Source organism: Ochotona curzoniae, unplaced genomic scaffold (genome assembly GCF_017591425.1).
Source record: "Ochotona curzoniae isolate NIBS_2020 unplaced genomic scaffold, NIBS_Ocur_1.0 contig_64, whole genome shotgun sequence".
Classification (NCBI taxonomy): domain Eukaryota; kingdom Metazoa; phylum Chordata; class Mammalia; order Lagomorpha; family Ochotonidae; genus Ochotona; species Ochotona curzoniae.
Genome location: NW_024466502.1, coordinates 2,009,475 through 2,033,936, shown reverse-complemented (window position 1 = coordinate 2,033,936; position 24,462 = coordinate 2,009,475). Strand labels below are relative to the sequence as shown.

At 48.7% G+C, this 24,462-nt stretch overlaps 1 protein-coding gene across 1 annotated transcript in view; it reads left to right on the top strand.

Annotated features, from left to right (window-relative positions):
- Positions 1 to 24,462, top strand: part of MYO16 (myosin XVI) — a 361,148-nt gene that overhangs the window by 256,610 nt on the left and 80,076 nt on the right. Inside the window, exon 27 of the mRNA XM_040991535.1 lies at positions 12,486 to 12,588. Coding sequence (XP_040847469.1) covers positions 12,486 to 12,588 — 103 coding nt within the window. The remainder of the gene's footprint in view (positions 1 to 12,485; positions 12,589 to 24,462) is intronic.

Below are 24,462 nucleotides of genomic sequence, written 5' to 3'. Positions count from 1 at the left end.
CCATTCTGCTCTCTGCTGATGTAAGTTTAGATTTTACTTCTGTCTGGCTTATTGGACTGACCATGATGTTCACAACTGAGATGTTTTGGTAAAAGATGGCATTTCTCTTTTTTAAAAAAAAAAGATTTATTTTTATTATTTTTTTATTGGAAAGGCGGATATATACAGAGAGGAGAGACAGAGAGGAAGATCTTCCGTCCGATGATTCACTCCCCAAGTGAATGCAACGGGCCGATGCTATGCCGATCCGAAGCCAGGAGCCTTTTCAGGTCTCCAACACAGGGCAGGGTCCCAAAGCTTTGGGCCGTCCTCGACTGCTTCCCCAGGCCACAGGCAGGGAGCTGGAAGGGAAGCAGGGCTGCCAGGATAGAACCGGTGCCCATGTGGGATCCTGGGTGTGCAAGGCGAGTTCCTTAACCACTGCGCCACCACACCAGGCCCAAAAACGGCATTTCTTATTTTTAAGGTCTAATAGCATTCCATTATATGCTCATAAGTATTGCATTTTCTTTATTCATTCCTTGCAGGTGAACACCTAGCCTGGTTCTGCTTCTTTGCTATGGTAAACATTGCAGTAAAGATATTTCTTGCACATGCTCCTGTGATTTTTCTCTGAATACATAACCAGTAGTTGGATTGCTGCATCATACAATGGCTCTCTTTTCCTTCATTCCATGATTTACTATCTCAAAAGTTGGCTGTGTGTGTTTCAACTCTGGATCCCATGGGACACTGTCAGCAAGAGCGTGTAGGATGTGCAAAGTGGCCTTCTCTAAGCTCCGACAGGAGGTGGCCATGTGGAGTGGGGACATGGAAGGAAACGCAGGAAAGGTGTATCCAGGTCAAGGAAGTGGATTTCTCGGCAGGGGAGTCGCATGTTCTCCTGGAGTGGTCCACCATAGGGTGAGTCTTGAAGAAGTCCAAGAGCGGTTGTGCACATGGACATTTCCGGAAGCGTGGGCGTGAGGGATGATGAGAAAGCCATCGAAGGTCAGCTTGCCAAGAGTGTGGGATCCTCACTATCATGGTGATGTCTAACTGGGAAACTCTCACTGCAAACCTAGGACTGGGCGCAGCGGCAGGTGACAATGAAAGTGGTAAGAAAGGCAGTGAAAATGAACTTGATGGGGCAAGGCAGGTGCACTCATAGGAACTGTTTGCAAGGCTTTGGATGATGAAGTAGAGAGCGGAGTAGAGGGCAGGCAGTATGGAGACCTGAGCTGGCCAGAGGGGGTGCCCTCTTTCTTGGGGTATTCTTGGATGATCCAGATCTGCTGTCTGGTGCACAATTCCACGTCACCATGTGAGGTGAAGAAACATGATTTTGTCTTATGTATGTAAAGGTTAGGCAGGTTCCTTCTAGAACCCTCCCCTTCTTACATGGGCTCTTGACTTAATTCAGGTTAGTATGAGACTGAGCAATCAGAGAAAACCATCCAAATTGTGTTCCATGACAGGAACCCGGGAGTCTTCGCAGATTGTAAAGACTGAAGAAGTAACCAAAGCAAAATGCTCTCATATATTTTAAAGAAAGAACAAGAAAAGCATACCATCCAGGAGAGCCAGGACATGACTATGAAAGACACAAACCTCTGCTTGGAGTCCAAAGGAAGGGGCTCTTACAGGGGAGATGGAGAACTTGGGAGACAGGAAAAGCGAAAAACAAAGAATGGGAAGGAGACTCAGGAGAAGAGTCTTCCCATGAGGGAAGTCAGTGGTTTCACAGGCTGAGAAGGAAGAGGTTCCCTAGACACAGGAAAGAATGGCCTATGAAACATCACTGGCTTGCTTGTCCTGTGTTCTGTGACTGAAGTGGTGTACACAAAACACAGTGGATAGCCAGGGTGGAGACTGTGTTGCAGTGAAGGAGTGGTTGCCATTCGGTTGTTGATGGAATTCAAACTCCCATCCTTGCTCACTCTGGGTTACCACATGCTAGTGAGTTGAAATGTCTCCACACAGGTAAAGTCATGACTGCCACAGAAATACACCAGGAACACATCTTCCTCATTAGCTCCTTCTGGAATGAGGAAACTGGTTCTGACCAGTTCCAGTGCAGCTTTGCCTTGATCCTGCAGGCGGCGTGTATTGCCGCTTCTGGGGACAGGTTATTTGCAGGGTTGGGACAGGCATGAATGGCTTTATCAGCTTTCTACAGCTGCAGACAGATCTACCCAGGAAGAGCAAAGGATCGAGTCTTTGTGGAAGTCTCTGGCCATTCCCTGAGAGTTCGCCTGGCCGTGCCGGCTCGACTGAAGGCCGCTGAGCAGTGGAGTGTCGCTTGTCCACTGTTGTTGCTACAGCACTGAGCACCCGTGTATGTTCACTGTAATGAGTTGTTACTAAGGACGTGGGCTCTGGCAGAAGTCCGACTGCAGGTACGTGCTGTGCTGAAGCCGTATGGTCTAGTCATGGACACCGAGGGAGGGGGTGTTTTGCCCTCCCAGCTGTTGATTCCAATCCTGACCTTTTGTAGATTACGATTTTTCATACAGACATTAGACCCTTTGAGTGAGTAATGATGTACTTGAAATGCCAAGGACTCGCAACAACTGTCACGCGTGATGCTGTTTGTCATTTGGATATATTCATCCTGCTTTTATCAACAGTGACATTAAGTAATTAAACTTAGGTTGCACGAGTATTTCCTTTCAAAGCCCTGGTGTCCTGGGTCCTAGTGCCTGGGCTTTTTAGCTACCCCCCATGGGTATCCAGGCATTAGAGTGCTCAAAAGGCACATGTCACTGTTATATCTTCCAGAGGAACAGAAATTTCATTATTCATATGAAATTGATCATTGTGCTGAGGTGTTATTAAAACTATCCTGGCTGCAACCTTTCTAGGCTCAGTGTCAAAAACCATAGTGAACTGTCTTGAAAAGTCCCTGCTACTTTTTTCTACCTTCCCATGTTGATTTTGTCTGAGTGCTGGTCGATTGTTTTTAAAATCATGCTTCCTGAGGTTAACAAAAACACCTAAGTCCAGATACCAAAAAGCTCCTGCTCTGCCACATTTTCAAAGGAAATTCTCGTGACCTTTGAACTGGTGGTATCCTGTCCTCCATGCCAGACTGTGCTTCAGAAAAAACTGCCGCTTCATTCTTAGCTTCTGAATGATTTGCTAGCCAGCTGTGATGGTGCTGATGTTCTGAACAGGAGACCTACATTATTGCGTGTTCAGAATGGACATATACTGGATTAAATAATAAAATTAAAAAATTTTATCACGAAAAGTTTTCTGTTGGCAATGCAGAGACCCCATCTGACTATCCCACCAGATGCTTGCGGCAGTAAGGGCTGAGCCAGACCGAAGTCAGGAACCGAGACTCCATCTGCACCAGGGACTCAGCTCTCTGAGCCATTGCCTGCTGCTTTCAAGGGTATCCGTTAGCAGAAAACTGGAATTGGAAGTGGAGGTGGGACCGGACCTAGGCACTCTGATATGGGATATCCTAACCACTGAGCCCGCCCTCCACCCCTTTAGCCATTTTTGAAAGAAGAGTGTCTCTATCTTTTTCATAGTGAGAAGAAACACTAGGATTACAAATACGCCCACCAAATGTATCTGCCTGCTTTAGCTGTCATCTCCACCACGGGAGGTCAGACTGACCCTGGGGAATATTTGATTAAGGAACAAATTGCTCTGGAATAGAATAGTTTTCTTTAAACCACATGGCTTAAAGAGGTTCCCTTTTAGGCTTTCACAACAAATGAACATCTGTTCCTTTCAGTTGCACTAAACAAGCTGTTCTTGTACCTGATAAATACAAGCTATGGCTCAGCCAGTAAATTGCAGAACGCGCGGAGGAAGGCAAACTAAAGCACACGGGCTTCAGTGTGGGGACAGAGTGTGCTTAGCTCGCTTCTAAGCACGGGAGCTCCAGCAGGGAGCTGCAAGCTGGCTCCTCGCCCGCAGGAACTGCGTCAGCCTACCATGCACACAGCTCCCTGAGAGGCCAGGCTTTCAATGCCTGCTGCCGGGAGTGGCGCTGGAGCGTCCCACTATCCACGGGAGAGGCTCATGGAGCGTCCCACTATCCACGGGAGAGGCTCATGGAGCGTCCCGCTATCCACGGGAGAGGCTCATGGAGCGTCCCGCTATCCACGGGAGAGGCTCATGGAGCGTCCCGCTATCCACGGGAGAGGCTCATGGAGCGTCCCGCTATCCACGGGTGAGGCTCATGGAGCGTCCCGCTATCCACGGGAGAGGCTCATGGAGCGTCCCGCTATCCACGGGAGAGGCTCATGGAGCGTCCCGCTATCCACGGGTGAGGCTCATGGAGCGTCCCGCTATCCACGGGAGAGGCTCATGGAGCGTCCCGCTATCCACGGGAGAGGCTCATGGAGCGTCCCGCTATCCACGGGAGAGGCTCATGGAGCGTCCCGCTATCCACGGGAGAGGCTCATGGAGCGTCCCGCTATCCACGGGAGAGGCTCATGGAGCGTCCCGCTATCCACGGGAGAGGCTCATGGAGCGTCCCACTATCCACGGGAGAGGCTTATGGGGTAATCCCACCCCAGGGTTGTAAGAGAGAAAAGTGTAACTCTTGCCAAAACAACTGTCAGGTGTTGCAGACAGTTCAGTGTACCTGCACGGGGATACAGCTCTAATTTAATATTTCTTCCATATATTGAATAAATAGGGTGTTCTCTCTCTCTTTTAAATTTGCTAGTTAGTGATTTGAAAAGCAGAGATACAGAGAGAGGAAACAGAGAATCTTTCATCTGTTGGTTCGTTCCCCCCACATGGTCACAACAGCCAGAGTTAGGAGCCAGGAGCTTCTTCCAGGTCTCCCATGTGGGTACAGGGGCCTTGGGATGTGCACCACCCTCCACTTCTTTCCCTGACATGTTAACAGAGAACTGGATTGGAAATGGAGCAGCCAGGACTTGAGCCAGCACTCATAAAAGAGGCTTGTGTTCCGTGAAACGGCTATGCCCACTGCATCACAGTGCTGGCCTGGTAGGATGCTCTTAAGCTGCATGATTAAAATGAAATGATGGGACCTGTTTTGAGGAAGAGACCTTGAAGCATTGTCATGGAGATTCTTACTGGATGCTCTGAACTCATTTTTTCATCTAAATTCTAATTGAGCTTTATGATTATTATTCAACTCTGCTATCATCTGAAAAGAGAGAGCCCTGGCTTAATGATGTCAAGTCCAGGCCCTCTCAGGTGCTCTGCATGTGAGCCACCTGTAGTGCTGCTCAGACACTGTGGGTTGTGGTCATTCTCACCTGCCTCTTCTCCCTGCTCCCCCTGCCCCACGTCACTGCAGCTCTTCCGCACTCCTGTGGCTGTGGCAGAGCAAACCTGCAGCCTCAGTGGCCTCTGCTGTTTTCCTCTCTGCCTCTGTCATGTCTTCATGGTGCATTCTGCAACAGACTGGTAGATAAGACTGCCATGCCATGGAAATAATAGCAGGGAAGCCAACCACACTGAGGAGAGAGCTTATGCACATGACCTTAATTGGGAACAAGAAGACAAGAGGGAGAAGCCTCAAGCACGTTGTTTCCTGCCCCTTAACAGCCCCCACACTTGTTTGTTGCTCCGTGTTGGCTGCCATTGGCTTCAGGGCACAGGTCATAGCAATGGCACACAGGTTATTAGAGAAGTACATTTGCTGTGGATTTAGGATGACTGCTTTGCTACAGGGGTGAGGACCAGGCAGATGGGCAGGTGCCCCCAAAGGACATGGGCAGGTCAAGGAGAGCGTAGGAGGTCCGTGCAGTGTGCTGCTCAAGAGGGTAGAGCCTGTGCTGAGCCGTGACCTTGGGTGGGCTTTCTTCACCATGAAGCCTCACATGAGAAAGCATACACACATTGGTGGACAGGCAGGTTTCTGTAGGGACAAGCTTTCTGACAACTGTGTCTTCCTGATTTCCCAGCCTTTTTTATTTAAAAAAAAAAGGCCTCCTTTAGCTGAAAAGCAGGTCTGCAGTTCCCCTGCAAGGACCTTGCTCCCTTGAACCTTCCATGCAGTCTCAAATCCCTGTGTTTTTCTGGGAGAACAGCAGCAGGGGGTGGGGTGGGAACAAAAGGGCAATTGCAGGCAAGGGTCCAGCCTTTCTGCAATGAGTCCCTGTTTAACCATCACTCTACAAGGAGGATGCAGTGCCCCAGGGACAAACCTACAGGGAGCTGTCACCAAAGCAGGTGTGGTATGGCCTCATCCTGTTGGCACTGATAGCTACCCCAGGGGATGGCATGGAAAAAGCGGAAGTAGACAGAGACCAGTGTAAAGAGGACGGTATTTTTCTGCCAGCGTTGCTGCTGGCAGGTGTTGCCAAGTCTGGTTTACCTCTGAGAGCACAGCACTCAGAGAAGCATCCCAGACTCACGCTGCTGCTCCTTGTTGATGCACGATCCGCCAGGGCTGAGCGCCATCTGCATCAGCCGCTAAGCTCCTGGTACTGTGAGTGCTCTGCTTCTCCCCTCATTGTTCCCATTGCCAGTGACTGCCCTTGCCGTGCACCTGACTGTGCACCTGCACGCTGCACTGGGACCATGTCCCATACTCCTCCTGCTCTGGCTGCTCTGATGTTGGGCAGACCCATTCCCGTCTTCTTTGCCTGCTCTTCTGCTCTCTCCCCCTTACTACAATCCTTTGCTAACTATTTTCCTGTGTGTAGCACCCACACCATACTGACTTCTCTTTTTGCATCTCTCGTTTTGTGGATTACCTGGGCTAGTCCTGGGTTAAGAAGGCCTGGTTCCCTCAAAGTACTAAAATGTATGTCCATTATAAGGTCAGTCTCATCAAGACTGGGAATACAGACATGGCTTCTGTTAGTTGCTTTACACATGTTGGTTACAGAAAATCTTAAAAGAGAGAGAAAGAAGAGGGAGGGAGGAATAGAATGTAAGAACACTGAAACAGCAGTATTTTGATGATGGAGTTTCCTTTGGGACTGAAAAGATGAAGTTAATATTCAGCCAACAGTTTCAGGAAGGCTGAGTTGGAGGTTGAAGAGAACTTCATTTGCATGCCTTGTATTTTTATAAGAAGTTGATTCTGCTACCTCCTGGCCATCAGCTCAGAGGTGCTCTGTGTTTTCCTGACTTTCGGCCAGCAGGTGCATGCGGACAGGCTTTGTGTTTCCCTCAGGAACTGGAAGTGGCAGTCTCTGCAGGGAGTCCCTTCTGTTTCATCACCCTCTTGAGTGTTCCTCTTCCCTCTCTGTTGCTGTTGGCTTTCCTGAGCTTGTTCCACCCAGCCCATTCCTGTCAAGTGGTAGAGGCCCCAGAGGTATTGCTTCTGTCATCACAGGTTTATTGCTGAGTGTTCCCAGAAAGAGTTCTCATACTCAAACCCTTGACAGTGGGAAAACATTTGTTAGGTAGTACCCATGTTGAGAGCATTTTCCGTGCATGTGGTCATCATCAGAGATGTTTTCACCGGGGACATGAGGCAGATCCTGCCACTAAGCCAGCCTTCTGGTTGAGCTGAGTAGGACACCAAGGGCTCAGCCCTGTTAACAGAAGCTGACTCAGCTTCTGGAATCTTCAGCTGTGCCCCCTTGTTGGAGAAAAGCCCATGGCGTGGTGAAACAGACTCAGGGCTGTCACTGTCAGCCTAAATCTGGCATGCAGGACTCATGACCCTGCCTTCTTCTGGAACTCCACCTGGATCTCACTGGGCACATTCTCCCTGCTCTGTTTCTACAGCATCAGTGTGAGTCATGGCTGGACTTCCCAGGACTTTCAACAAATGTCCACCTTGTCCACTAAGTCTGAAATCAAGAGCTGGTCTCTCCTCCTGTCATCTCATACCAGCTCATGTCTGAGAAATCTCACTGGCTCATGCAAAGACATGCAGTGCCTACCCAGTTCCCGCCACCTCCATTGCTCGGAATATGGTCCAGCTCCCTCATCCAAGCTGTGGGAAGAGCTCCAGAGGGCCCCACTGTCAGTCACAGCTTGAGGGATGCTGTTACAGCCAAGTACCTCAGCCCGCTCCGCAGGACACAGCATCAAGGCTAGCATCCTTGCAGTTGCCTGCAGGGCCACTTTGTTAGCCCAGGTGCTTGCTTTTCTCTACACTTTCTCTTCTCCCACCACACCTGTGTCCTGGATAGCCCAGCAATGGGTGTTAATGCCCTACACAGAGTACAGCTCCTCCCCTGGGGCCTGTGCTCCCTCGTGATGGCTGGAGTTCCACCCCTCTCTGTCAGGGGTCTCTCACAGTGAAAACTTCTTGCCTCATCCTTCTTATCTCTCATCCTGTGTGGCTCATTTCTTTCCTCTATTTCTCAAACTTGTCTCCATCTCGTGTTCTTCCCTGATATTCCCAGCACCTGGAAGAGTTCCCAGCACACACTTGGTGTTTGGTCAGTACTAGTTATCTGATTGATTGGTTGAGTGATTGATTTGGCATGAGTGAATAAATCTTTGGAAGAGATGGCTATTATTCCCGTTATCATAAAGCAGGCAGAGAGCATAAGATCTGGTGAACTGGACAAGTTAGTGTTCACTTCATGGAGTTGCTTGGTTTATCTCAGAGTCAGGGCAGGTGGAAGCCTGCACCTTGGGTTCTTCACTGGGTCAGTGTGACTTTCCTGGAAAACAGATTAGCGGGGTAGAAGTGAGATTCCCAGAATCCCACCTCCACCTGTTCCAGGCATTGGACCGAGAGCCACAGAATCCCACCTCCTCCAGGTCCAGGACCAAGAGCCACAGATTCCTACCTATTCCAGTTTTACGACCAAGAGCTACAGAATCCCACCTCTACCTGCTCCCTGCCTTGACTTCCCGCTCCGCTCTGCCCAGGCGTTGGTTCTCTGGAGAACGTGGTTGAACTCAGGTGTGGAAGGTGGTCATGATCTTCCACCTGTAGGTGACACTCGCAGTGCAGAAGACAAGACTGAGATTTTACCGATATATGATATCTCACCCCAAGATGATGTTTTTGCCTTTTCAGTTGAAATGTCAGAAGTAGAGCTTTGAAGTGTCAAAAGAACAATATAAAATGAGAGAGGGAAAAAAAGCACCAAGTACAAGGATTTTCATTCTGACTTGTTCATACTATATTCAGCTACTTGAATCATATCAATTAAATTCTTGGTTATTATTAACAAAGTACCCGAATGAGACAATTGTCAGAGAATAAAACGATCATCTCAGTGATGGTCCCCATTGTACAGCTCCAGCTTAACTGGCAGCGATGTGTCAGTCATCCCAAGGGTCCCACCTTGCCTGGAGGTCCCGTTGATAACACAGGCCCAGGTCAGCCAGAGGTCAAGTTGGCCAAACAGCGGCGGCTTCAGTTGTCGCTGACGTGCTTTGCTTGCTTGGTTCTTCGTGGTAGATCTCCCCCTTCTGGGGTCGTGGATCCAGTGGTTCATCTCTGAAGTCAGTTCATCTGAGGTCCAACTTCTGCTTCTCTCTCTATTACAGGTACCTCAGGCTAGCACTGAAGGGGTACTGCAGATAGGATGGTCTCACACTCACAATCCTGGAAACCAAATGAAGGAATCAGCAGGCCTATGCTTGCTCCTGAATGTTCCCCTGCTTACTCCTGGTGTGTCAGTGCCCTGGCCTGTGGAGCCATTGCAGGGAGTTGCCCACCTGGCCTTTTACCTCCTCTCAAGGACAAGAGCCATGTTGGGTCATCAGTTCCATCTGCTTCCCAGAAGGCTTGGGTCCGCTCACCTGTTGGGGAGCTATATTCCAACCTGCAGCATTGCCTCTTTGAACAGAGCTGACTGACATCAGCTTGGTTAACCTCGACATTCTCACAGTTGCAAGGGGATGGTCCTATGTGTCCTTGCATCTGAGAAGCGAGCGCTGGGACCTGAGTCTCTCGCAGTCCCTCAGTGCTCCAGAAACCTTTCTTCCCCCTCCCTCACTCCTCGGACTTCTGTTGTTTGTTGATGCTTTGGAAATCCAGAGGCCATCCACCAGGCATTGTGCTCTGGAAGCCTGCGCACTAGGACAGATAGGAGCTATCCTACTGCATAGAATCTTACTCTTCCCAGGAAACTCACACAGGCAGTTCCAAGGGAGGGCAGAAAGCAACTTGGATAAGTGGCTTGTCAGGGATCTCCTAGCTAGTTCTTGGCTATGTTGAGACCGGAAGCTTGGTGACTTGATTCTCAGTCCAGATTCTTGCATTTTCCAGTAAGTGGGCAATTACATCATTGCCACCTTTCAACCCCTTCAGTGCTATCTTTGTTCATGGAACATGCTGCTGACCCTGCTGCAGCAACTTAGCAGGATAATGCAGCAAACCTCCACCTGCTCCCTCCTACCTGCTGACCCTCCATGCACATGCTCCATTTCATTAATTTCCTCTCTTGTGTTATGCCCTGGAAATGCCCTTTTCTGTATGTAATGGCTGTAATATGGCCATGGAAAAAACAAACCTAACCTCAGAGCCTGAGCTTAAGAACTTACATTCTTGTCACTTATCAATAAAGAAAAAAATTACTGGATACTTCAGGCACCCACAAATGTTTTAAATCTGTGCTGTGTAGCCAAAACGACGAGCAACATTCTGCGTACCCTTGCCTCTGGCACTGCAGTCTCAGCGTTCTGTTTCTGTTACTGCTTCTGTTATTTTTATGCCTTCCTGTACCGAGTGTGATACGTGAGCAAAAATCTCTATGTGAGAAGGAAGGGTCACTACTGATGTTGATCAGTTCATTTTGTCTGGCTCATGGCTAGCAAGATCATGATGATTCTCCACCCGGGAAAAATAAGACTGAGTTTCCTAGGATGATGCAAAGGACTTCTGCTGATAAGTGAACTAGGCATTGCCTTGGTCCATACAAGGTGCTACGATGAATAACCATGGAGTGATAGCTTGTAAGCAACAGTAATGCATCATTTTCACAGTCCAAGGGGCTCGCGTCTAGATCAGTGTGCAGCAGGCCCCGCTTCTTCTGTAGGACTGCTTCCTAAACCAGGAGCTGGGAGGAAAAAATTCTGATCTCTTAGCCCCCTCCAGCAGCACCCTTAGCCACCATGAGCCAATCACTTCCAAAGACTGCACTCAGTAATACGACTGTATTAGGATTTCCGCAGCAATGTCTGGGGACACACAAGCCATCAGTCCTCAACAGGGGTATTTTCTGAGTCTGCTGTGTGCCAGACCCATCATTCCTGCAACACTATCCCCTAGAATTGGTGGCAAGTTTATTCAGAGTGCTTGTAGAAATAAAAATGTGCATGTGTGGCCACTGGGGCCTGCCCAGAACTCACAGCCTCTTCTCTCACTACAAGGGAGATGAATAAAGTATGCAGGCAGTCCACTCCCTGTCTTAATCACCCCGGGCATGAACAAGAAATAAGTACTTTGCTTTAGGAGATGCCACATTGTCTGCAGCCACTTAGAGGAACTACCAGGGTATGATGCAGAAGGTGACAGAGAACTGCTGTGTGAGCATTGAGTCCCCTCAGCGTATACGACAGCCCCACTTGAGCATCAGAAGCACAAAAGACAGCGGAGCTGCGATTACACAGCTCTGAGCTGCCTCTCTCCTTTTTTCTCCTCCACTTCCTCTGGCTTAGCATCCCTCAGCAGCCTTGCTCCTGTGTCAGCTTCAATTCCAGAGGCAAATATAACAGATTGTTTTTCACATGAACAATCTAATTTTGAAATCATTTTTTAATCTGTAGGGAATTATTACATTGCTGTGAATTTCAGATAGGAAATGGAAGTCCGTTAGTCAGAAGTACTTCCCAAAAGAAGACGTCCTTCCAGGAATGTTGAACTGCACAGAGCAAGGAGCTATTCTGCTTCCAGAAATCGAGTCTGTCGGGTGCTGACACACTTCCACTGGTAGGGATTCTGGCCACATCTGGGATGTCAGGAGCCAATGAGAAAGATGTCAACCTTGGAAAGAGTGTACTTTTTTTAAAAGATTTATTGATTTTTATTGGAGAGTAAGATTTACGCAGAGAAGAAATTACAAAGAGAAAGATCTTCTATCCATTGTTTTACTCCCCAAGTGGCCCCCACAGCCAGAGCTGAGCCAATCTAAAGCCAGGAACCAGGAGCTTCCTTGGGGGTCGGCCATAGGGACACAGGATCCCAAGGACTTGAGCTGTCCTCCACTGCTTGCCCAGGCCACGTGCAGGGAGCTGGATGGGAAGTAGAGTAGCCAGGACATGAAGGTGTCCATATGGGATCCTGGCACTTGCAAGGCAAGGATTTAGCCACTTAGTCGTCACACCAGGCCCGGAAGGGTATAGTTTTTTAAAGTAAATAAAATGTCTAATGGCAACCAGTAGGTTGATTTGGATTTTCTTTTACTGGATGAATGGTTTGTGTCAGTCCATCATGGCACTAAGCCTAAAGGACTGACAGCTGTATTTAAGATTGATGTTCCCTAGAGAAGATGAGGCTCCTCCACAGTCATCGGATGGCTGGGACACCAGGGAACCAGGAAGGGTCCAGGTAGATGGAGAGAACTTTGAGAAGCATGTGATGACTGTGCCTCCTGCTTGACAAACTCAGTCACTGCTTGTCCTGCTGCCCACAGGTACAAGCCGTTGGCCGACGTGCTCCTGGGTGAGGAGGAAGAGCTGTCAGCAGAGGACAGGTGCCGGTGCATTCTCCAACAATGTCAGTTACAAGGTTGGCAGGTGAGTGACCGCGGAACTGTGAAGGCAGCATGTGAGACTTTAAGTGAACTGAGGCATTATGGGGAGCACTGGGACCCTCCTAGTAAAGGCAGAGTTCTCCATGCATCTGCAAGGATCCACATTAAGCATATCCCCTCACACACACTGGTCTTGGGATGCACTGGCTCGGGCGTGATGTAACAGACATGTGAGACAACTCGATGGGCTTTGGTTTACAGTGATGTTGGGAAATCCAGGACACTAGTCTTTCCCTATCTCAAGTGTTCCAAGGTTATTTGAAATGCAGCAAAGTCAGAGCAGCCAAAATGTGCAGATCTGGGCTTTGTATCCTCGCCCAGAGTTGGTGCTGCTCAGACCTGGACCCCCAGAATGCCACAAGTGTAGGTCAGGCCTCTGCTTTTCTGCTTCTTTTTGCCCACTTCTTACCTGCCACACAGTGGGGAAAAGCCCCATTTAATCGGAAAACCTTCCTAACTGGGAATATCTCCCAGTGGTCTATAGTCCAATTGAGTGGCAGAGGGCAGGGGCCCAATGGAGCTAGTGCTGTCCTTGTGGAAGCGTAAAATATCTGAGATGAACACAGGACATTCTCAGAGACTCACCAGGGTAGGGCAGAGGGTGGCTCTGGGTTTTGTTGAACACCTCCAGTGACACCAGAATACCGCCTCTGACTTGTGTTAGAGCAGAGTTGAACTGAGAAAGCGATATTAGGACAACCAGGAGATAAAAATAACACACACAAGTGCATGATGCCAGCGCTTGGTGGACACCCCTTGCTCTAAAACAACAAGAAGGACATAGTGGCAGAGAGAATGGTGGCCAATGGCACTGGCGAACCCTTGTGGTTACTGGAAACAGAAAGAAATGTAACTGGAAAAGTTGATAGTGAGCAGCGTATCTACCAGTAAAATCACACAGCTGCTGTCCAGGCCGAAGAAGAGAGCTTGCCTTGGAAGCTGGCGGCAGCCGAGGGGTGAGAGCTGCCAACTGTGTCTACAAGGGGCCACTCCGGGGAGAGCAGGCAGGAAAATGCCGGGTCGACCAGCACACTCTTCTATCCCTGGCAAACAGCAAGTGATCCAGAACTGGGCGTGGATGAGCAATGCCACCCAGTTGCTTTCTTTGTTCCCCTTTTCTCCTCTTCTGGCTAATAATGGAAGGTACACTTTAAATAACACTCTGAAGGAGGAAGCTTACTCAGTCTGTAGTTGCCACGGATGCACATCAGTGCCAAAGGCTGGATAAAAAGGAAGGCGGAAGGAGGAATTACTAACAAGGATGACGTCAGCCTTGCAGCCAGGCGTCAGCAGCACAGTCGTGGGGGGCTGAGGCAGCGTTGTTTATCAAGTGTGTGGGTCCCTGAAGTCCTGTCAACTGAATCATGGCTGCAGTTTTCAGAAATAAGTGGTGGTGCAGAAGTAGCTCAGGAAGAATGGAACAAGGAGGTTCTCTTTTGTAGTTTTCCTTTCAAAATGCATATTCCGATCCTTGGAGTGCAGAGTACGTGGGGGATTATGGGACACGTCACCTGCGGGACTGATTGGCAGAGATCACAGTGTGTGCCCAGCAGGACGTGGGAGGAGACGGGGAGACGTTGAGTGGGAGCTGGTGGTTCTGTAGCTGAGCTTGAGCTGGAATGCTGGTGCCGCAGCTAGGGCTGGCATCCACTTGGAGTGTCTATGGGGCTTTGGAGTAGAGCATCCAAAGGAAAAAAATAAAGAGAGAAAGGGCCACTCATTCCTTGCCACTTCTCTGCGTCATCCTCCTGGTTGAATGCCCCATCAGGAGAATGAAAATATGAGACCCAAAAAAACAGAAGGGGAAGAAATGTATTTTTACCTTCACTGAGCACGTGTGTTCTCTGATTTTGCGGCTTCTTTATTACAACTTCTTACGAGAGGAAACAAGTGAGTGCCTGACTTCACATAAATAGGGCTTGTTCCTAATTCATTTTTATGCTAATGAAAATGAGAAAGATTTATCTGTCGATTACATGGGTGCTTAGGATACTGATCCCATCTCAGGGTGCTTAGGACTGAATCCTGTCTGAGCATCCTTATAATATGTCTGGGAAAAAGCAGCAGCAGATGACCCAAGCACTTGAGCTGCTGTCCCTTCTGTGGAAGACCTGTCTTAACTCTTCCCACTCACTGGTACTGTGGGTGTTTGGGGAGTGAGGCAGCAGATGGATTCTCCCATGTTGAAGCCAAGCATTTGAAGTGCTCTGATCCTAGCAGGTCAGGTTGCACTTAGCTCTATCCCAAGTGCTAATATGTGCAACCGTTAAATAAGGAGCTATTTGTCCAGAGTGTGAGGCTTGTAACAAACAATTGCTGTCTCCATGGTGTGAGTCCCAGATCAGTGAGTAACACTGAGGGATTCCACTAATAGTGTCCCCACTTGGGCCCTGAATGGTTCGCATGGCATGAAGAGCTGTTTTTCCCATGCTGGAGAATAAGAAGAGGTGGTATTCTTGTCTGGTGGGGGGAACCTGACTAAGATGTGCTCTAGAAATTCAGTTGTCGTTAACTAATGCTGTGAGCCATTTGCTGGCATGGCAGTGTGTCATGGGGAGTCTGTGAGTATTGTCAGAACTCTCAGTGAACTAGAAAGGTTTAAACAGAGCTGTCTCTCTCCGTTGCTCTCACACTGGCATGCATCAGAAGGCTGAGAAGGCCAGGCCTCTCCTCTGTTCGCATGGAACCTGCAATACCATCACCTATGTACGTGGGACCAGTGGGGCTCTTTATCCTTCAGGTGGTCATGAGTTTGGAGTCAGTCTGAGAGAGTCCAGGAAGTGTTAGTGTTTGCTGAAAATGTCTTTCATGTAGGAACGATATCCCAATGATGCCAGGTTTTGTACCAACTTGATGTTATGCCAATACCAGCTCACGATCTCATGTGAGACACAGGGAATGGGCCTTGCTGAGGGTGCTTGCGTTGGAGATCAGCCTTGTGATTTGAGCAGGAGGTCCTGTTAAGATGTAATGGTCTCAGGGAGATGGGGACAGACACGAAGGCTCAATTGGCTAATCATCTCACCGTGAATTCTGGGATTCCATATGGGCACCTGTTGGTGTCCCAGCTGTTCTATTTCCCTTCCAGATCCCTGCTTGTGGCCTGGGAAAGGAATGGAGCATGGCCCATGTCCTTGAGAACCTGCACCCATGTGGGAGGCATAGAACAGGCTTCTGGCTCCTAGCTTCAGATGGGCTCAGATGGAAGATCTTTCTCTCTGAATCTCCTTCTCCCTGTAAATCACTTTCCAATAAAATAAATAAATCTGTGTGTGTGTGTGTGTGTGTGTAGTATAGTAGGAAGACCATTCCGCTGAGGCTGTGTCCAGCCCTGCCTGCACCATGTCGTCTCCCTACATCAGATTCCATCTGTACCTTCTGAATTACTCCGTCAGGTCATTTTGTCCACACTGCAGACAGGTGATACGTCACACTGCCCGCACCTTGATCAGAAGCACTTCCATTTGTCTGCTCCTTGTAGTTAGTTTCTGCTTACCCTCATATAGCCTGGTTTGAAGGAAAACCCATGAGCTGCTTCCCACTGCAGGTTGACCAGCTCAGAAACTTTCCACACAAATGGTCAGCCCACTGAGCCTTTTGGGATGGTGTCGCTGTCCTCTGCTTTCCAGCTGCGTCTTGGCAAGGAGAGGGCTGGGAAAGGGGAGGATGGGACAAGAGAAGTAACAGAACAGGAACCCAGATATGTCTTGGCGCCTTTGGGTGGCCTGCTCGTTCTGAGAGCCACGATCCAGCTGCCACCTGGGCTGTCTAGGGAAATCATAGGCCTGGGAGTGTGACACAAGTTTACTCCATCAGAAGAGGCTGTAGAAGACCATTTTGTCAGCTCCAGTCATAGACGTCTCATGCTAGGCATTCCTTAACTTGGATTCAAAGCATCCACTGCCTTCCACCCTCCTAGGCCACTCTGACCCCCTTCTCTGCTGTATTCCTCTCTCTGATATTCCTAGGGCCTCTTTCAACACCGTGGGCTCTTGTCCTCTGTAGTGTTTGCCAGTGGCCCCTTCTCCACAGCACATGGATTCCTTCCCATGAGGCTTGTCTGTTGGTTTGTGGCTGTGTCTCCAGGGCACTGCATGCCAGAGCAAGAGAGGGGAGTTGTGGATAAGAAATTATGGAACAATGCTCCGTGTTTTATATGGAGACGGGGGGCTGTGAAAGATTTCATACCTGAGTGGGAAGGCTATGGAGTTGGCTTTATGCTGAGCGCCCCTGGGAATTGTAGCTTGCATCCACTTTTCTGAGTGTGCTGAGGCATTCCTTCTAAAATTAAGGATGGTTTCAAAGTCATCTTATTACATGACATAGCATCATTTGCATGTGACTTTTGAAATGAGCCCAGTTGTTAAGCATTTGCTTTGCAGTAGAACACCCCTGTGTCCAGCCCTGTCCATGTGCCCCCCTTCTCTGCTGCTCAGAGGGCCCTCTCCTCTCTCCAGTGCAGGAGCTGGGATATCTGCATTTGATCAAACTCTTGCCTGCACGTGGACATCTTCAGAATCACTATGATGTGAGATGGTTTAGTTCTTAAGGGGGAAAAATGAAGACAGCTAGTATTGTAGCTGTGACCAGAAGAAAATCTTTCTTGAATTTTTGTTATTATTTTTTTAATTTTCCCGTTGAGGTGAAAATGTCACATTGTAAAGCAGGGTGGGAAAGTCAGAGTTGTGTCCGTATTTGCAGCTTGCTCCTGGAGAGCAATGGAAGGTTCTGGAAATGATCTGGACGCAGGATGGAGGGCTCGGTCTTAGACCCACAGTCACTGTTTCTGGTGAGGCTGTCATAAGGGGGTTAAAGCAGAGATACTTCTGACACTTCAAAACTTACAGACAGGAAGTGAGAGACTGAAGCAGAACTCAGCTTTGTCCCAGTCGTCTGCATCACCTGGGACTCACAGCTGTGAGTATGGTGAGTGTGTGCTTGAGGAAGTGAATATATCAGTGTGTGTGATTCTGAGTGTGTGTGAGTGTGTGATTGAGAGTTTCTGTGTGAGTGTGTGAGACTGGGTGAGTGTGTGATTGTCAGTGTGTGAGACTGGGTGAGTGTGTGAGACTGGGTGAGTGTGTGATTGTGAGTGTGTGAGCCTAGGTGAGTGTGTGAGACTGGGTGAGTGTGTGATTGTCAGTGTGTGAGCCTAGGTGAGTGTGTGTGAGTGTGTGAGACTGGGTGAGTGTGTGATTGTGAGTGTGTGAGCCTAGGTGAGTGTGTGTGTGAGTAAGACTGGGTGTGTGATTGTCAGTGTGTGAGACTGGGTGAGTGTGAGTGTGTGAGACTGGGTGAGTGTGTGAGCCTAGGTGAGTGTGATTGTGAGTGTGTAAGACTGGGTGAGTGTGTGATTGTCAGTGTGTGAGCCTAGGTGAGTGTGTGTGTGAGTGTGTGAGACTGGGTGAGTGTGTGTGAGTGTGTGAGCCTAGGTGAGTGTGTGTATGTGTGTGAGAGAGACTGGGTGAGTGTGTGATTGTGAGTGTGTGTGTGTGAGTGTGTAAGACTGGGTGAGTGTGTGATTGTGAGTGTGTGAGACTGGGTGAGTGTGTGAGCCTAGGTGAGTGTGTGTGTGAGTGTGTAAGACTGGGTGTGTGATTGTGAGTGTGTGAGACTGGGTGAGTGTGTGATTGTGAGTGTGTGAGCCTAGGTGGTTGTGTGTGTGAGTGTGTAAGACTGGGTGAATGTGTGATTGTGAGTGTGTGAGACTGGGTGAGTGTGAGTGTGTGAGACTGGGTGAGTGTGTGAGCCTAGGTGAGTGTGATTGTGAGTGTGTAAGACTGGGTGAGTGTGTGATTGTCAGTGTGTAAGCCTAGGTGAGTGTGTGTGTGAGTGTGTGAGACTGGGTGAGTGTGTGATTGTGAGTGTGTGAGCCTGGGTGAGTGTGTGATTGTCAGTGTGTGTGTGTGAGTGTGTAAGACTGGGTGAGTGTGTGATTGTGAGTGTGTGAGACTGGGTGAGTGTGTGAGCCTAGGTGAGTGTGTGTGTGAGTGTGTAAGACTGGGTGTGTGATTGTCAGTGTGTGAGACTGGGTGAGTGTGTGATTGTGAGTGTGTGAGCCTAGGTGAGTGTGTGTGTGAGTGTGTAAGACTGGGTGAATGTGTGATTGTGAGTGTGTGAGACTGGGTGAGTGTGAGTGTGTGAGACTGGGTGAGTGTGTGATTGTCAGTGTGTGAGACTTGTGAGTGTGTGATTGTCAGTGTGTGAGACTGGGTGAGTGTGTGAGACTGGGTGAGTGTGTGATTGTCAGTGTGTGAGCCTAGGTGAGTGTGATTGTGAGTGTGTGAGACTGGGTGAGTGTGTGATTGTCAGTGTGTGAGCCTAGGTGAGTGTGTGTGAGTGTGTGAGACTGGGTGAGTGTGTGATTGTGAGTGTGTGAGCCTAGGTGAGTGTGTGAGACTGGGTGAGTGTGTGATTGTCAGTGTGTGAGCCTAGGTGAGTGTGATTGTGAGTGTGTGAGACTGGGTGAGTGTGTGATTGTCAGTGTGTGAGCCTAGGTGAGTGTGTGTGTGAGACTGGGTGAGTGTGTGATTGTCAGTGTGTGTGCCTAGGTGAGTGTGTGTGTGTGTGTGTGTGTGTGTAAGACTGGGTGAGTGTGTGATTGTCAGTGTGTGAGCCTAGGTGAGTGTGTGTGTCAGTGTGTGAGACTGGGTGAGTGTGTGATTGTGAGTGTGTGAGACTTGTGAGTGTGTGAGCCTAGGTGAGTGTGTGTGTGAGACTTGTGAGTGTGTGATTGTCAGTGTGTGAGACTTGTGAGTGTGTAATTGTGAGTGTGTGAGACTGGGTGAGTGTGTGATTGTCAGCGTGTGAGCCTAGGTGAGTGTGTGTGTGTGACTGGGTGAGTGTGTGATTGTGAGTGTGTGAGCCTAGGTGAGTGTGTGTGTGAGTGTGTAAGACTGGGTGAGTGTGTGATTGTCAGTGTGTGAGCCTAGGTGAGTGTGTGTGTGAGTGTGTGAGCCTAGGTGAGTGAGACTGGGTGAGTGTGTGAGACTTGTGAGTGTGTGATTGTGAGTGTGAGCCTGGGTGAGTGTGTGATTGTCAGCGTGTGAACCTAGGTGAGTGTGTGTGTGTGAGACTGGGTGAGTGTGTGATTGTGAGTGTGCATGAATTTCAGTCAGTATGTATGTGGGTGGGAATGTGGCACGTGTGTTACTGTTAGTGCACAATTATGTGTTGTGTGCTTGTTAATGTGCAATGGTGAGTGTATGTTTATGTGAGTAGGTGAGTGTAGTGTGCGTATCAGACTGTGCAGTGGTGAGAGTGTACGTGCGAGTAGGCAAGTGTTGTGTGTGTTTATCAGACTGTTAGAAGGTGTGAGCCTGAAGATGATGGTGTGTGTGTGACAGAGAAAGACTGGGACAGATAACGAGGAGCACTCGGGAAAGGCAACCGCATGTTTTAATAAAGCCTCCTGTTCCTTCTCTGTGTGTAGACACGTTCACTATCACCGTTTTTTCTGTCGTCACTGAGTGTAAGGCCCATGCGCTGGGTTGGCCCTCTGGGTTTGTGAAGTGCACATCTTTGAAGGGTTAACTCTGACAGCCCTGAGAGCCCAAAGATTAAGATTTTATTTTAGCACCCAATAAAATCAGGATTTATTATTTCATTAATGTAAAATAGTACAGCAGAGAAACGATAATAAAAATAGGAGTACAAAACTGGGAAAGTTTTAACCATCCCTCACCTTTTTTCTTTTTTTTACATCTATTGGGATGAAATGATTGTATTAGAGCCCCTGGTTCTTATTAGTACAATAAATTAATGGTTTATAATCTTTGTTTTATTACTCAAGGAATACTTCATAAATCAACTGTAAGCATGAGCTAGGAAATAACCGCCTATAAAAACATTCTTTATCTTGTGTTCCTTCTCTTTGTCTGGAATTTTTAATATTGACGACCGTTTCAGGCTCTGCCTTACAACTGTGTCCTAAGAACTATGTGTCACATATACATTTATCTCCCTTTCTCTAATACTAAATGCTTACCATTCACATACATGTGCATACATATGTACTTCCATGTGTATGTGTACTTCCATGCTAAACACACGTGTGCATTACACACATATACATATGTGTGTACAGATACTCATGTTAACATTTTTGTTGTAAAAGTAGTATGTATCCTCTTTTGGATGTAAAGGCAGATTTACAGGGAGGAGAGACAGAGAAAAATCTCTTGCATCTGCTGGTTCACTCCCCAGGATGCCACAATGGCCAGAGCTGAGCCAGGCTGAAGCCAGGACCCAAGAGCTTCTGGCTCTCCCACTTGATTGCAGGGTCCCAAGGCTTCAGGCCATCCTCTGCTGCTTTCTCAGGCTGCAGGCAGGGATCTGGATGGGAAGTGGAACAGCCAGGACATCAACTGGCACCTATATGGGATCCTGATGCGTGCAAGGCAAGGATTTTACCACTGAGCCATTGTGCCAGGCCCAGCGTGTATCCTTAATTTTTTTAAAGTTTTTGAGAAATTAAAAAAAGAAAATTAAAGAAGGAAATGCAAATTACCCAGAATCAAATTACCTGGAGAGAAGCACTCCAAGTGTTTGGTGTACATTTGCTCAGCAGTTTGAAAACATACTATTATGTAGGCTTGCTTCTTGGTACCTTTCTTTCCCTTCTCACTTGGAAAACTGGGGGCCAATATCGTGGGTATTTCCTCATGTACTTCGTGTGTGTGTGTGTGTGTGTGTGTCTTTGAGAGAGAGAGAGCGAGAAAGAGAGAGACACAGAGAGAGACTGTCCCACCTCCAACAGGGTCCTGTACATCATGGATACCCAATCAGTATTGGTGGAACAAGTGCCAAGAACAGGAGCCAGGTGTATTGAGACTCTGAGATCAAGACAGCAATGAGTGCAGCCCTGGGAAGCAGGTGCCAGGGACTGGTGCTTCTCAGCCTCCAGTTCTCCTTAGCGCCCCATACGGGAAAATTATCTGGACAGCTACCTCAAGAATTTACTCTCCAAAAGGCAGAGATAGCTTGGTTATTATCATGGATTATGAACTCTCCAAGATCAGCCCTCCTGGAGAATATGTGGCTCTTAACAATTGCTGAAAGATGGCACCAGTGCTTGTGCCTGATCCAGTCGTGTTTAGATGTCAGTCGAAGTTTCTCCAGTTCCCAGTATTTTTACTCGTACAACAAGCAGTCACTGAACACCTGTTTTATTCCAGAAGCCTTGCAATACCAGAGGTGCTTTTCCTCATTCAGGACCATCTCCCTATCGGGGCCAGGGTCCCAACCAAAGACCCTTGCAGAGGCCTCCAGTAATTACATTCCTTATATGTCGTTAAGTCCAAACTACAACTACCAGCTGCAATGCATCAATGTCCCATTAAGTATAAATTAGCAGCACAAAAACACCTGTGGCTTATCAACAGGAAGGAGTTAGGCCTTTAAGGCTTGAAAGCAGCAGAGTTCCAGAAGTAAATGAGTCTCAAAGCGAGAGCCCAGCACAGGCTGGGGAGCTGGGACAGCAGGAAAGTACGTGGGCAAATCTGAATTGCTAAAAACATTCTTACATGAGAGTGCTGCATGATCAGGTGACCAGGTGGAAGTGAATGGCTGTCCACATTTCTAGTGGTAAGCAAACATCCAAGCAAAGTCACCATAGTAACTGCAGTAACTTGGCAGATGCCAGTGGGGCCAGGCTCCCCCCAGTGTGTGCCCTCTGTGCTCCAGCCAGGTGCCAGTGGGCCTAGGTGCCCACCCTGGTTTGTGTCTTCCTCTGTGCTCCAGCCAAGTGCCGGTGAGGCCAGGCTACCCCCCTGGTGTGTGCCCTCTATGCTCCAGTCAGGTGCCAGCGGGACCAGGCTCCCACCCTGGTGTGGGTCCTCCTCTGCGCTCCAGCCAGGTGCCAGCGGGACCAGGCCCCTACCCTGGTGTGGGTCCTGTGTGCTCCAGCCAGGTAACGGTGGAGCCAGGTTCTCCTCTGGTGTGTGCCCTCCTCTGTGCTCCAGCCTGGTGTCAGCAGAACCAGGCTCCCACCCTGGTGTGTGTCCTGTGCTCAGCCAGGTGCCAGCTGAAGCCAAGCTCCCACCCTGGTATGTGCCCTCTGTGCTCCAGCCAGGTGCCAGCTGAGGCCAGGCTCCTGCCCTGGTATGTATCCTCCTCTGTGCTCCAGCCAGGTGCCAGCGGGCCTAGGTGCCCGTCGTGGTGTGTGCCCTCTGTGCTCCAGCCAGGTGCCAGCTGAGGCCAGGCTCCTGCCCTGGTATGTATCCTCCTCTGTGCTCCAGCCAGGTGCCAGCGGGCCTAGGTGCCCGTCGTGGTGTGTGCCCTCTGTGCTCCAGCCAGGTGCCAGCTAAGGCTGTGTTTATACCATCGCTAGTTGCTGATGACATCCTCATCCACGGGGCAGATAATTACTACTTTTATTATTCAGATCATTTGATTAGGAAAAAAACAAGATTGCTGGGTTTATTCAGTATGCCTGTTTTTGCTCTTCACAATGTGAGTCTTTGGGAAAATGGATTTTTTTAAGCACTGTTGACCATATTGATATGATTTCCATAATGAAATAATACATAGGGTCACATGCAGATTAATTCACCAGTAAGCTCAAAATAGTAGTTTTTATTCATTGTTCCCTGCTGTTCAGGTCATGCTGTGCTAGGTGAGATTAATTGATTTTTCTTAACCTATAATTATGTGTAATTCAAGCCAAACCACCCTATTCAAACACCAGAAGATACAGTGAGTCCTCTATTAGGTGTATGTGGTTGGAATTATCTTTTTGGCATGGAAGTTAAACTTCAAGAATGGTCTATTTATAACAAATGGAACTTGTACGTGCATGTAAATTTGTCCTCTGAGAATGTTTAAAAGTTGATTCAGAGTTTCAGGGCTAGGCTGGGGATTAGAAGATTTCTGTTTGGTGATTTCTCAAAGTTGCCATGGAAATGTAAAATGCTGAGAGGTTAATCAGATATGCACACAGAGTAACAGTCCACCTTCAAAGCCCAATGAATCAAAGAAGCAAATGACAGAAAGGTTTTGTGTGGCCTCAAGAGAAGGCGTTGGTGGACTGAGATGCAGCTGGTGGACAATGTACTGATCCCAGGCACGTGGAGAATGTGCAGGATCGAATCTTGGTAATTGGCGTAGAAAGGGGAATATCGCCAAGTCCTTACTCAGATGTGAAGCCTGGTCAAGTTGCTCTCACAGAAGAGAGATCACTGCAGCCTGAAGTGGTGGGCAGACAGGGCAGAGAAGGGGCACCACACAAGGGCTAGGTAAAGGAACAAGTCCTCCTGTGCCACAGCACAGTGGGGCGACGGTAGTTTACCATAGCTGACAGTATATTGATGCAGAACTCACAGACAAGAGTGGTTCAAGGGCTGCCAGTGCGAAGAAATGGTGACTGTTGGAGAATTTTAGAATCTCAGCTGCTCTGTGGATCATCCCAGCAGAGCAGTCTGTGTCCTAGGCATCCCCACCGTCCCAGAGGCTGGCACAGCACTGGCCTGAGGTGGTCCCTTGCCATACGTTTGATTGATGAATGATGTGCGAAGGATTATAAACAAAAGACAGATGGTAGAATGATGGAGTGGTAAATGTGAGACAAGGAGAAACAAAAATATATAAAAGCATGGCGCTCCTGCATGTGTGGGGTTGCAGGTTACAGGTGGGAGACTGCTGACAGCAGCCTGTGCAAGTGTGGGGGCTGGGGCGTGTTGCTGCTCGGAAGAGATGACCCGGCAGGCGCAGAGACTGTTGCTCATGGTGAAAACAGAAGCACGGTGTTTTCAAGGAGCTCAGTGACATTCTCAGATCAGCAGGAGGAAGAACAAGTGTGAGAAGAGACTCACGCAGGCATCCGAGCACATTCAGGCAGGACTGGCACCAACATGGGCAT